Below are 12826 nucleotides of genomic sequence, written 5' to 3' on the forward strand. Positions count from 1 at the left end.
AAGAGAAACACAAGAACTAAAACTGACTAAATAGCCACAGCCTTAGATGAAATCAAATGAAGACAAAATACATTAAATCTCTTAAGTTTTCAGCAGAGGAGGATTAAACAATTTCACAAACAGCATTACCAGCTTCACCTATTACTAACCAGATTGACTTAATTGGTGTCATACGTCTTCAGAAGGTCTTATTAAGAATTAACAGAGGTTTAGATGTTGACGATTTATTGAAAATGTTCACCATTGACCACTGATCACCATTATGGTGATCGGTGTTTCCTTTAGTTGGGCAGTTTGATTCTTGGCTTTTTTTGCGAGTTTGTGGTTTTTGTTTTTTACCAAAACACGTAATTTGTTACAAAGAAAGCCAGAAACAAAGATAAGCAGGTGATACAGTTTTCAACAACAAAAAGTAGAATAAGGCACTTATCTCATCACTTTCCAAAAGTGGTTATTTGATGTTAATAGATTATATTCACTAACAATTATCTCTTGCCACAGATCGGACTTTCTGATTTTGGTTTTTAAAAAACATTATGGGGAATTTTTATTTTGTAATAGTATAATAGTACACAATAGTATAAAACTCATGGCTCCCAGGATGCATTGCGGCATGAAACATGTCACCATTGTTGAGATTCATATGCTGATTCTTGACGTCTGTGTCTTAAAAAAAAAAAAATTCCCCATTATGTATTTTAAAAATAAAAATGTAATGTCCAATCTGTGGCAAGAGAGTATTGTTGGTGAATATAATCTATTAACATCAAATAACCACTTTTGGACAGTAATGATATAATTTTTTGTTGTTGAAAACTATATCACCTGATCATTTTTCTTCTTCATTTTCTTTGCAACAAATTACTTGTTATGGTAAAAACTGTTACAAACTCAACAAAAAAAAACTAAGTGTCAAACTGCCCAACTAAAGGAAACACTGGTCACTACAACGGTAACCAAACATTTTCAATAAATCATCAACATCTAAACCTCTGTTAATTCTCAATAAAAACTTCTGTAGACGTCTGACAGAAATAAAGTCAGTCTGGTTAGTAATAAGTGAAGCTGGTAATGCTGTTTGTGGAGTTGTTTAATCCTCCTCTGCGGAGATCTTGAGATTTAACATCTTCCTTTGTCTTCAGTTGATTTCATCTAAGGCTGTGGCTGGAAGTCAGTTGCAGTTCTTGGGTTTCTCTTTTTCTCTGTTCTTGTTGTTTCTCTTTTATTCAGTGATTCTACTTGTTGACAGCAGGTGTTCATCATTAATGCCCAATCATCACTTAATTAATCACTTTAATTAGTGATTAGTGACGCAAGTATCTCATTAACTTTAACTCTGATTCATTTTTTTAATTTTAACTCTCTGTAGAGAGGGACCAAATGTTCTCTGAGCAGAGTTAATTTAACTCTGGGGATTTTGCTGTGTAAATTCGTGCTCGTAATAAAATGGAGTTAAATTACTTTGCCAGTGAAAAAAAAAAAAAAAAAAACAACGTGCAGAAACCTTCGCCCGCTCTACTGGAAAATGTTGTTGGGTTGATTGAGCGGGCCTTACAGTCTTGAGACAGGAGAAAGTATTTTAACATCAAATAACAAAGAAACACTTAACTGCACTGATAATAATTAGTTGTGGTTTTACTTATTTTATTTATCCAGACTGTGGTCTATTTCAAAATAATTATTAGATATTGTCTTTCAGAAGAAATTAGATAAATGAGTTTTCATAAAGACATTTAAAAGGGTGGTTCTTGGCCAGATACTTCTTAGGCCAAGCTTTCTGCAATATGCAAAAGTCTGATAGTGCAAGACTATACAGCTTGAGGCAGTCTCTAGGGAATGAAGCAGTGCATTCAATGTGCGTATACTTGAATCTGAAGATCTGTGACCTGCCACGGCAGGTCATGCATAGCAGAAATACCTTGTATTTGAGAGTAGGCAAAGGAATTAGGATCGACTTGATAAAGCCAGCAGCCATATAGCTCTAAAACATGAAATGGTTTCAGGAAGAAGCTTAGATATTTCAGTCATCAAGGTTGATATTGAGGTAACTAGGTTCAATGACATACTTCAAACGTGTGATATTTGTAAGCACTTCAGGCATTTCAAGCACACCCTTGTGAAAAAGAAGTACACTTTAACATACGGTTAAAAATTGGGAATGTCATGTTTTTGGACACTCATTTACATGTTAATTGTGTAAATGAAAAATGATTTATTATAGTTTAAATTTATATGAAATCTAATTAGCTGAACTTGCTTTTTTGACCTATTTGCTATGATTATAAATGCAATATTGAATAACACACTACAGTAAAAATAATAACCAAGTACTTTAAACTTTAAAAGTATTTTAGTCAACAAGAAAGTGTAGGCCTGCATCTTTTTCAAACATTTAAAGAAAAAGTTTAAAACACTTAAACGTAAAACTTTTAATTTGACATCATTTCAAAGTATACTTTTAAACGTTTACTTAAGTGTTAAGAAACAATCATGAGAGTGCACTCGTTTTAAAGGGGTCATATGATGCTTTTCAAAGTCTTACTTTTCCTTTAGTGCGTAATATGTGCATGTATAATATCTGCATATTCGTCTCCCACAAAAGTATGTATTCTATCTAACAGAGAAAACTGATCCTGACCTGCCTAAAACGCCTCGATTGAAGTCCAGATATTAAATATTATGTGATATATTAGCATAATGTCCGGCCAAAGGCATATGCAAAGAATAAAAGATGAGCCTTCAGTAAATTGTAGTTTTGTCTTCATGTCAAGGAGACACTGTGAATTTGATGTGAAAGCAAAACCCCTTTGTTTGGCCTTCAGAAAAGTGATCTGTAGTTCAAATGTATTTTATTTTAAATGTCAGAAGAATGTAATGCTTGGTATTTAAATGTGATATGGTATCACAAGCATATCTGTGGTAAGAGCTCTTTTCAGTCTTCTGCATTCTTTTCCTCATTATTATTTTCTCTTTTGCTTTGTATTTCACTGTAACAGAATGACAACATATGTTGCATTTGTGGTCTGCTCTCCTGGTTTACTGTACGATACATCCCATGAATGATTCACAGGAATGCACTAAGAATCTCTCGTTTTCTCTCCAAATCCTCACGTCATTTTCCAAGTTCGTTTTCACACAGATGCTTTAAAATGTAATTCTCTCCAATTTGTACCTCTAATCCCTATTAGCAGGACATTTCTAAAACAGGTAACTACAGTATTTGTTATGTCAAGATGACAGAAAACACTTTGAAATATTATCACTCAATGAACATTTTTGATTAAGGCAACATAAGTTACATAATATAGACAAATATTACTAAAGTGATATTTAACACGTCCGTAATAAAGCTGCAGAAATATCACACTTTTGTTAATGCTTTTACACAATTAAATTTCCCCTTTAATGTTTGATGGTTGAAGGGTGAGTAGAATAATGTCACTTCATTGTATAATGTACACATTTTTTAAGCGTATTATAGAGCGAAACTTTCACTGATTGTTTACAGTTTAACAGAAGTTACTCCCATAATTCACGCAAAGTATAAGGGGGCATAGGAAAAAGGTGGATATGCTGAAGTTAATAAATGGGTGTGGGAATTTCCCAAATTTTGAACATGGCACTTGCGGGACATTTATGGAATACCCGAAACCTCGCACCAAAAGGATAGCCATATACTTAGTTTATTAAGCAGAAATCTGAAACATGATCCTTCAAATTAGAGGAAGAAGCTGATCTCGATTGAAGTCACAAGACCGATTATCACGTTGATGGATAAAAATAAAATTAAAACAAGAAATGGGTCAAGCCAAAATGGGCCAAAAATGGCAAAATATTTAGTGGTCTTTTAATGGTCTTAACCATTTTAACCAACCAGGAAATTAGCAAGAATTACACAAATACTGTAGATAAAGTAACTATCAATTTATCTATACTGTAGATAAAATAACTTAACATAGTGCCTTCCCCTCTGTTTTCTGTTTAAGCCATGTGGGTAAACTTGCAGACAGCTATTTATAAGAACAATCAGTGTTGTTCCACCCAATGTTGATGGCTTCAAACAGTTCATGAGTCGTTGAAAAATGTCTCCAGGTTAGTAAACCGACATAAACTCGAGTTTCATTGCGATTCATCACTCCACACAACTCTTTAGAACCACTCTGAATCAAACTTCCCATATTCAGCCAAAAACTTCATTTTGTCTTCGATGTTTTCCTGAGACAGCAATGGCTTTTTAAGAAGTGCATAAAAATTTTGCTCATTTCCTGACCAATAATTTGTGGTTAAGACAATTAAAAGTTTAGTGTTTAGCCATTTTGGGCTTGAACCATTTTCTACCTAAAAAGTACAATTTCGTTAATTCGTTACTTCACACCCCTGCTCATGGATTTAGTAAAATAAGTAGTTTAAAAAAAAACACAGCCACAGATGACTGAATGATACGCAACATATTCAAAAATATCTGTATCTACTTCCTAATAACACTGGCTGCTACAAAACAGACCAGTTTTATCAGTGTCACAGATATGTGCCCCCCGTGGTCTGCTATATAACCACAAGTGTGAAATTCATGTTAACTCAACGCAGAATAGTAAGATACAGGAGACCTATGTAGACCTATGTCTAAAACACAGGTGTCTGCTTAACATTTTGCAGTTTCATTTGCTTTTGCGTCTCTTTGACGCAATGACCACTAAAAACAGTGAAAACACAGACCACTCCCTTCCTCAGACTTGTCAAGCATGCAGTGAAACCAGGTCACGAGAATTTGACTGCACAGCCGTGAAAGAATGGATGGAAACAGCAAACCCTGACTGTAGTGAATTTGACAGGGCTCAGAATAGAATTGCATCTGATGCAATTTACAATGTTACTTTGATCTTATAAAGACCTTTTATGGGCTGTCGTTCACTATCTTTGTTTTCTTAGTTCCACTGAATTTGAAAGGGTGGGGAGGCCAATGGAAACTTCCTTCATTTCAACTCTCAAGAGGATTTCCCAAATTTGCAATGCATCATTTCCTGTTGCCTGCTCCTTACAGTTGACTTAAAATAGCATAGAACTAATTTCATTGAGTTAGCGTACTTTTAAATGTCAGGTAAACACTGCAGTATCTATAGGGGACACTAGCAGAGGGACAAGAAAGCTTTAAACAGCTCTTGATGAAGTGTTGATAAAGAGTTCATCAGATATAGTTGCAACTATGCGTTCGGTTATTCCATCATGACTGTATGATTTTATCTGATATACGTACATGTTCAACTCTCCAAAAGAAGCCATCAGTTTTCAAAAAGCGATCACTCATTGCTGAAACGCTCATTGCGTAACAAAAGGGCATTGACAAAAGAGTCTTCAGCCAGAAGCATACTTCACGCAAGTATGCAAAAACTAAATTGTTGTTATTCAAGTAAGTAAGTTGCCATAAATGTATTTACTTTAACTTGTTTAGCAAAATTCTCTGCAAACTGTTGCTCTGCAATGACAGCACAAGAAATACAAGAAGATAGATAGTTTATGAAAACACGCTAGAATCCTTAATGTGCCTTGCGGTCATACATTTTCTGATACATTTTTGACAAAAGTGATAACTGGTTATGAGATCTGATACATTTTTGACAAAAGTGATAACTGGTTATGAGATCTGATACATTTTTGACAAATGTGATAACTGGTTATGAGATCTGATATAGTGTTGGAACAACTAATAGACAGAAAAAATAGATTAGAAAAAAAATTATGTATTAAATAAGAATTTATATTCTGTATGAGAATATACGACATGAGGTTTATTTTTAGGAACATGAAGGGTTTGTTTAGCACTGTGACATTATCATTTTACGGTAATGCAGATCAAATTTGTAAATATTTCAACATTTGGTAACACTTAATTTTAAGGTGACGTACTTACACATAACAACATGTACTTACTATAGTAATGACTGTAAATGATGCATAATTACAAGTAACTAACCCTAAACCAAACCCTAACCCTAAGTACATGTAGTTAATTCATATTGTATAAAGTAAAATTTTTAGTAGACATCATGGTGATATTTGCTGACCAAAATTTTATTTATGCTGAAAAAAATGTGGTCATTGTCATGAAAATCTTAATCACTTATTACTTTTATATTTTCGTATTTATTTAGACTTTGAGGTGAACCACCAGGGCTGATTTTATCAAAAGCATTGTAAGTCTAAGTGAATCCTGGAAACCATTAGCACCAAGTATCTACTGTAGGCTCAAAGCCTTTAGAAAATGCTGACATTAAGCATTTTCTGTGAGATTCGACCTTTCACTAAATGTTATCACCTCATTAGACATGATGAATCGCAGCTAAATACACCAAACTCAAGGATCTTGCAAAACTTAAAAGGCCTGGTAAACCCTTCTTGTGGATAAGAAAAATGTAACCATTTTTGGAAGTCTGCTACAACATTTATACTGACCTATTCAAAAAAGAAGCGACGAAGGGTTGAAGTACTTTGGGAAAAGATATTCATCTGTTTACAGTCACAATGGGCTGTGACATGTGCTTTTTCTCAGCCAAACATGGCCGGAGGAAACTGGGTACCGGGCCAAATTTCCACTTGTAGCCTCAGTCCTCCATACACACAATGAAGCCAATGCTCTAACAAATACAACTAAAACACAACTCCGGAAAGACTGGGCTGAACGTACATAGTTTGAGGCAAAATGATCTCTATAACAAGATTTTAACATTTTCTAAACAACAAAAATAAAGCAACACTGCTATAGGGGGTTGTTGGACATTCAGACTGACAGCAGAAGGCCTGGACTCAATCGCAGTTTTCACTGGCCTAGGACCGCCCAAGAGGACGTTTGATTGACATGTAACGCAACCAATCACAGTTCGTTTTCATCCGCAAAAGGTTTAGGTGCGTGAAAATGTAAAGTCGTGATCCCTTCAATAACAGACCGGCGTGCATCTATACATTATTCATTCCAGAACGTTGTGCAAATTTACCGCAACAATGGAGCCGCAAATTTCACATACTTTTGAAAATCCAGTGTTTAGTTGATCCTGTAAGCGCTCATTGACACAATTGTAAACACAACGGCGTTCTTCCTCCACGAGGGAGTTTGGCGTCACGGCATTTGTTTCCAGGCGGACCGTTAAATAAACACAACACACACGTCTCCTGGACATCCAGTAGAATTCAACCAATCAGATGACGACTTTGAAACTCCTGAAGTGTTTCCAGATAAGTGTGCCATATGCATCAGACGTTTAGCCAACGGTCCGTGGGCATTGCCTGGCTTTCAGGCAATGCTTGGGCCCTCCTTAAGTGTAAGTGTGTAGTTTACTATCCAGTTTTATCAAATTATTTAGATAATTATTCACCTCATCAAGCCTCATGATTTGACATGGTATAAATCACGCCTTTAGCGCAAACAGTGGACAAACTACTTACGTTAAAAACTTGATGAAGCAATTGAGCTAAAAGTTCTGTCCAGTTTAACTCTTTTACCATACTTGACAGAATTTTACAGCAATAATTATTTTTACTGTTATATGGTGGGGGGATGCTATTACAAATCTTCTGAAATAGTACAGTATCTTCGAAAGAAGCATTGCTTACGCACATGTAAGCTAACACAACCATAAAACATTAAAAAGCATATAAATCAAAATTGCTGAATGAAATGTCGACCCAGGATGAGGTGTAGCACTCTATTCATTGACTCAATCTATATGTTTTGATCATCGTTCTGAATCTGACCCAGACGTGGTCTTTGACAAAAACATGATTTTCTCAGTATTTTGTTTAAAATGTTGTTTTTTATAGTGTTGATTAAAAAAAAGAATGCATGTAGATATAATATATTTTCTTCAGAGCGGAGGCTCTGTTCTTTGTTCAGATATGCGTACAACAAAATATTCTGTACCATAATGTATGGACATTTTCATGTTTTAAGGTATCATGGTTTCCCTAAAAGTCGACTGAGCACACTGTGTCAGGCTTCAACCTTTATTCTTTAAAACTATCTAGAATCCATTTTTATACTAATATTATCAGGCAACATTTTTGAACTTTATTAGAGAGGACAGTTGAGGCAAGTGTTAGAGTTATTAGAGGCAAGACAGTGATTGGGGAGAAGAGAAATCGGAATGATTTGGAAGTTGTCATAGTCTTTTCTTCACTATTGTGACATTGTGAGCAAGAAAAACTGTAGGTTGGGACTTGTTTTTGTCTTTCGGGAATTGATTGGATCGTTGTGGTTTACTACTGCTCTGATCTCATGAGAGACCGGTTCTTCCTCGCATTAAAAAACCTCATCAGAGAAGAGAAGAGATTTCTTTGGAAGTTACTTTGATTAAAGTCCCACTGCAGTCAATAATGTTATCCCTCAAAACTCATCTTTGATCACTACAATGACATACTTAAATGTTTTTTTTTTTCCTGTGAAAATAATTTCTTCATGCATTAAAATACCTTCAATGTAACTCTACACCCTTGCTTCATTTAACATGCAGACCCATGAATTTGCAAATTACCCCCGCCTCCGCTCAATCACACGAGCCCAGAATACCTGTCAACACTCAGTCAACTTTACTGTAATAAATGCTACACAATGACAAGTGGAAATACTGGTTTATTCAGCCATATATGTTTGAACATATGTAATGTGTTATTGCTCTCTTCAACGACGGACACATAATGGTAATTAATATGATTAGCTTTTTGCTCGACTATGTTATCAAACAGCTAATGTTTTGCTAATGTTAAACAAACCATGTTCCCGTTCACCATTTCAGTCTGCCTTCTAACAATCAGTATCCTTAGAGACGCTTTGACAACTTAGAACGTCAGTGGAGAAAGGCATATAGTTCATCATAACATTGTAATATACATCCTATACATAATTCACCCGGCATATTGGCAAACGTACAAAATGTTTCATATCAACAGAAAATGTACCAGGACATGACTTCTCTTGACAAACCCCTGCTTCACAGCATAGTAAATTATATGCTAAAGCCCGGCCACATCTTGATGGGATTGGTTACAACATATTTGTGACGTAGAGAACAAGGGCGATTTCGCAGAACAAAATTGGGCGTTTTTAAATTTGTGGTTGTTTCCCAACTGGTGGGTGTTTATAAATCATCCAATGAAAATGATGCCCTTCATCCGACCCAACCCCACCCCTAAACCTATACCCTCACTGTGATGTGGGCAAATCAGGTGACAAATCAAAACGCCCCTCCATTTATGGCCTCATCTACTGATCTGGTAACTCCTACTCTCCTGCAGAGACCTATACTTGATTTCAAACTGCGTTTTTGAAACTGTCTTTGGATAGTTGACAGATGAATTTGCATATGGTTTGTCTTAAAGTATATTAAAACACCACATATACAACATTAAAAACGTGATTTTCACCACGGTGGGTCTTTAAATATTACAAGAACACATTACTTAAAAAAAAATATGATGTGCACCACGGATCAATCATTTATAATAAATACTGCAACATTCTACACACACACACACACACACACACACACAAAAGATTTGCAAATTTTGATTCCATGGTGACTTTAAATCATCACATACAAATCACTTGAATAAGGACTAGTAAACAAGTACTAGTGAAACTGAAAACAAGTACTAGTAAAACTAGTAATAAAAATGGAAGGGTCTGCCATTTAAAAAAAAATGTCAATTTTTTTTTTTTTTGCAATAAACTACTGCATTTGTATTCACACGCACACGCAGTAATGCAACATAACATTATTGACTGCAGTGGGACTTTATTCAAAGTAACTTCCAAAGAAATCTCTTCTCTTCTCTCTCTATATATTATTTTTTTCTTCAGTATAGACTGACATTATCCCGTCTTATTCTAGTTCATAACTGCAGGCCAGAGTTTGTAGTAGTAGTCTAATGTTGCAACTGCTCAACCCCCCAGTTTCGCGGTAGCGCTTTGAATTCTCACAACTCGCTGTCAGTTTCCTGTTTTATTTGAATACACACAAGGGCCGGTCGCGCGGTGTGTGATAGGTCGTTAGACCTGTGGGGAGGTGCTGTCAGACAGCACACAGTGAATGGGAGAGGATATCACTCTAGACTGGGGACTCGTGCGCTAAAGGCCCAGTGGAGCGAAGGAAACCTGAAGTGGGTTCACAGCAGACCCTGCGATATGGAGGAGCCGCATGAGAACGTCCAGCTCTGTCACTGACGAGAGAGAGGCGTCGGAGCCACTCGCGCAGGACGCGTTCTTGCGTTCAAAAACAGCGAGACGCAGCGCTACAAAACGCTGGCGTCTCGAGAAGCGATTTAAAAGTTCAACTTCTTTTAACTAGATACGGCGACTTAAAACGAGACGCACAAAGCTGAAAATGAAACGGTCAAAGATGCAGTGTTTACAAAGTGTTTACATGAAAAAATAAAAATAAACAGCGCAGAATGACGCATGGCGGCGTCCCTTGTGAACGGCCCCTTAATATTACAACGGTTGAGTTATAAAATTATACAGACTTAAATATAGCGCATTTCAGAGCCGTTTAAAACGAAGCTATCTAGGAGGGTGATTTGGCCTACCGATATTTATATAACGACTGTTTTTAAGATTACCTAAGCAAACGCAGATAGCGTTGAACAGCAGGTTACTAACGTTAGTCAAATGCGTGCAGTTGCAAAGGGACCCGTTTAAATAACAAAAGTAAAAACAATTTGTTGCGTAACTCATTTATGATGTTGAGCAATATTCCACCTGGAAAATAATAAGGAATGTAAACAAGAGGCGACTTACATTGTCAAACAGTGATCCAACGTTTGCAGTGACTAGTAAGACGTCCGTGTACATCTCCATGATAAGAAGCAAGCTGGAGACAAGTCTAATCTTACGACGGAAATCCTACTCGCAGGTCTTTATTCGAGGAATAACAAACGGCTTAAAGATAAGATTATAAAAGTCTAGCTATCTCGCCCTGAAGACAGAGCCCACGAGAGCAACGCTCGCATCTCTAACGTTACTCCTGCTGTCATGAGGAAACATTCACATTCACGGCGTTTCTCTTCTTCAGTTGCTCAGCGGTTGACACGGAGGGATTTCTCCTCCTGTCTTCATGGTAATCGGACTAGGTTCTTATTTTAAGCTGAATTAACCAAGCGTCGAAGCATCTGTAGCCTCGGAGTTCCTGCCGTTTCAGACTTAACCAAACTAGTTGCGCTGTCAATGTTATGTTGCATGCGAAGCTCCGCCCTACACATGTAGTACTGTGAGCTACTGTACAAATGAGAAGCGTCAAAGTTTCCGTGTGTCATTCAGACCTGACTGAAGCGAGGTATCTAGGCCTTCTGTACTTACTGAATTCATGTCAGGTCACGTACACACACAAAAGTGTTGCATATAATTTGTATTATACACAAATACACACACACACGTTATGTTTTCATGTTTTATGGGGACTTTCCACAGACAATGATTTTTATACTGTAAACCTACCCATCACAGAAAACTTTCTGCATTTTTACATTTTCAAAACGTTTTTTAATAAATAAAAATAAACCTTTTATAAGCTGTTTTCCTTGTTCCCCCACAAGGACAAGGATTTCAGATATTGCCATCTTTGTGTGGACATTTTGTCCCCATAAAGTATAACATACATTCTGTCCCCATAATGTATAATAACCCTATAATATATATATATATTTAATTTCATGTCACAGGTTCATAAAAAAGAGAAACCAAAATTATATTTTGTATTTTTATATGAACTAATTAATTCATTAAAACCAAGTATAAATCCCATCAAGTTTTTTAACCGTTTTTACATTTATTCCAAAAGAATAACTAAAGGAACAAATTTAAACAATATATTTTATTTGTGAACTGATGTTCAGCTGTTCTTTTTAATAGTCGACTTATTTTCATCAGTTATCAAGCTCGGAAACACTGATCACAGACGAAGATGTACCTTTAATCTCACCATTGCTCACTAAAAAATCCATACAGTCATCATGTTTTTAGTCCATTTCAAATTAGATTATGACGTGAAAAAGCGATGATATTTAAATGGCTGAGTTGTTTACTTCGTTTTTAATTAGTCTTCCCATTAAATGGCATCATTTTGTTCATTCACGAAACGAAAGCACATGAAAACAAGGGGTGGGATTTATCGCACAAACCAATCATATTTAACCACAATTTTTTTGAAGAGGCACTGCCTTCCTTGCCTCCTCGAAACACCCCTGATAAATACATACATATACATATATATATTTCGAGAGAGAGGGAGAGTAAGAGCATTAAAGTAAAATGTCTGCAACCACATTTAAATCTGTTTTTGGAGTTTGGAGATTTTAGGTCACTAATCCAATAAGTAATTTTGTAACATGAATCATGTGAACTCTTTTGTTCAAAAGGTCAGATTTCCTTCCATTGAAGCAAAAGATGCTATTCGGATCGTTCTCGCATCAGGCTGGAGAACACGATAATCAGGTTTTACAAAAACTTATGTGGAGTGCAAACAACAGAAAGCAATTGAAAGCTAATTTCTGCGTCTCAGCTTAAACTACAATACGTGTTATTGTTTAATAACGATGCCATATGCAATATTCATGGTATTTATAGCATCTCATGCAATATTTATTGCATCATGGCATATATATTATGTAAAAAGTCCCACCAGCAACAAAAACGGATGTCAGTAGTTTCTGTTCTGCATCTGTGCTGTTGCAGAACAACAAATTAGATAAAGACATCAGTTCATAATCTAGTTAGTTTGATGGTAAAGGTAAAGTAATTGTGCAGAAACTGACGCACATGGTCACTTGCTCGATGTGCCCTGGC

The 12826-nt window shown here is 36.0% G+C and overlaps 1 protein-coding gene across 1 annotated transcript in view; it reads right to left on the bottom strand.

Annotated features, from left to right (window-relative positions):
• inpp5l (inositol polyphosphate-5-phosphatase L) overlaps positions 1–11223 on the bottom strand; it is a 31083-nt gene extending 19860 nt beyond the window's left edge. Inside the window, exon 1 of the mRNA XM_081349568.1 lies at positions 10784–11223. Coding sequence (XP_081205694.1) covers positions 10784–10843 — 60 coding nt within the window. The 5' untranslated portion in view covers positions 10844–11223. The remainder of the gene's footprint in view (positions 1–10783) is intronic.
• Positions 11224–12826: the final 1603 nt, after the last annotated feature.

Source organism: Scardinius erythrophthalmus, assembly GCF_964197995.2.
Source record: "Scardinius erythrophthalmus genome assembly, chromosome: 20".
NCBI classification, from domain to species: Eukaryota; Metazoa; Chordata; class Actinopteri; order Cypriniformes; family Leuciscidae; genus Scardinius; species Scardinius erythrophthalmus.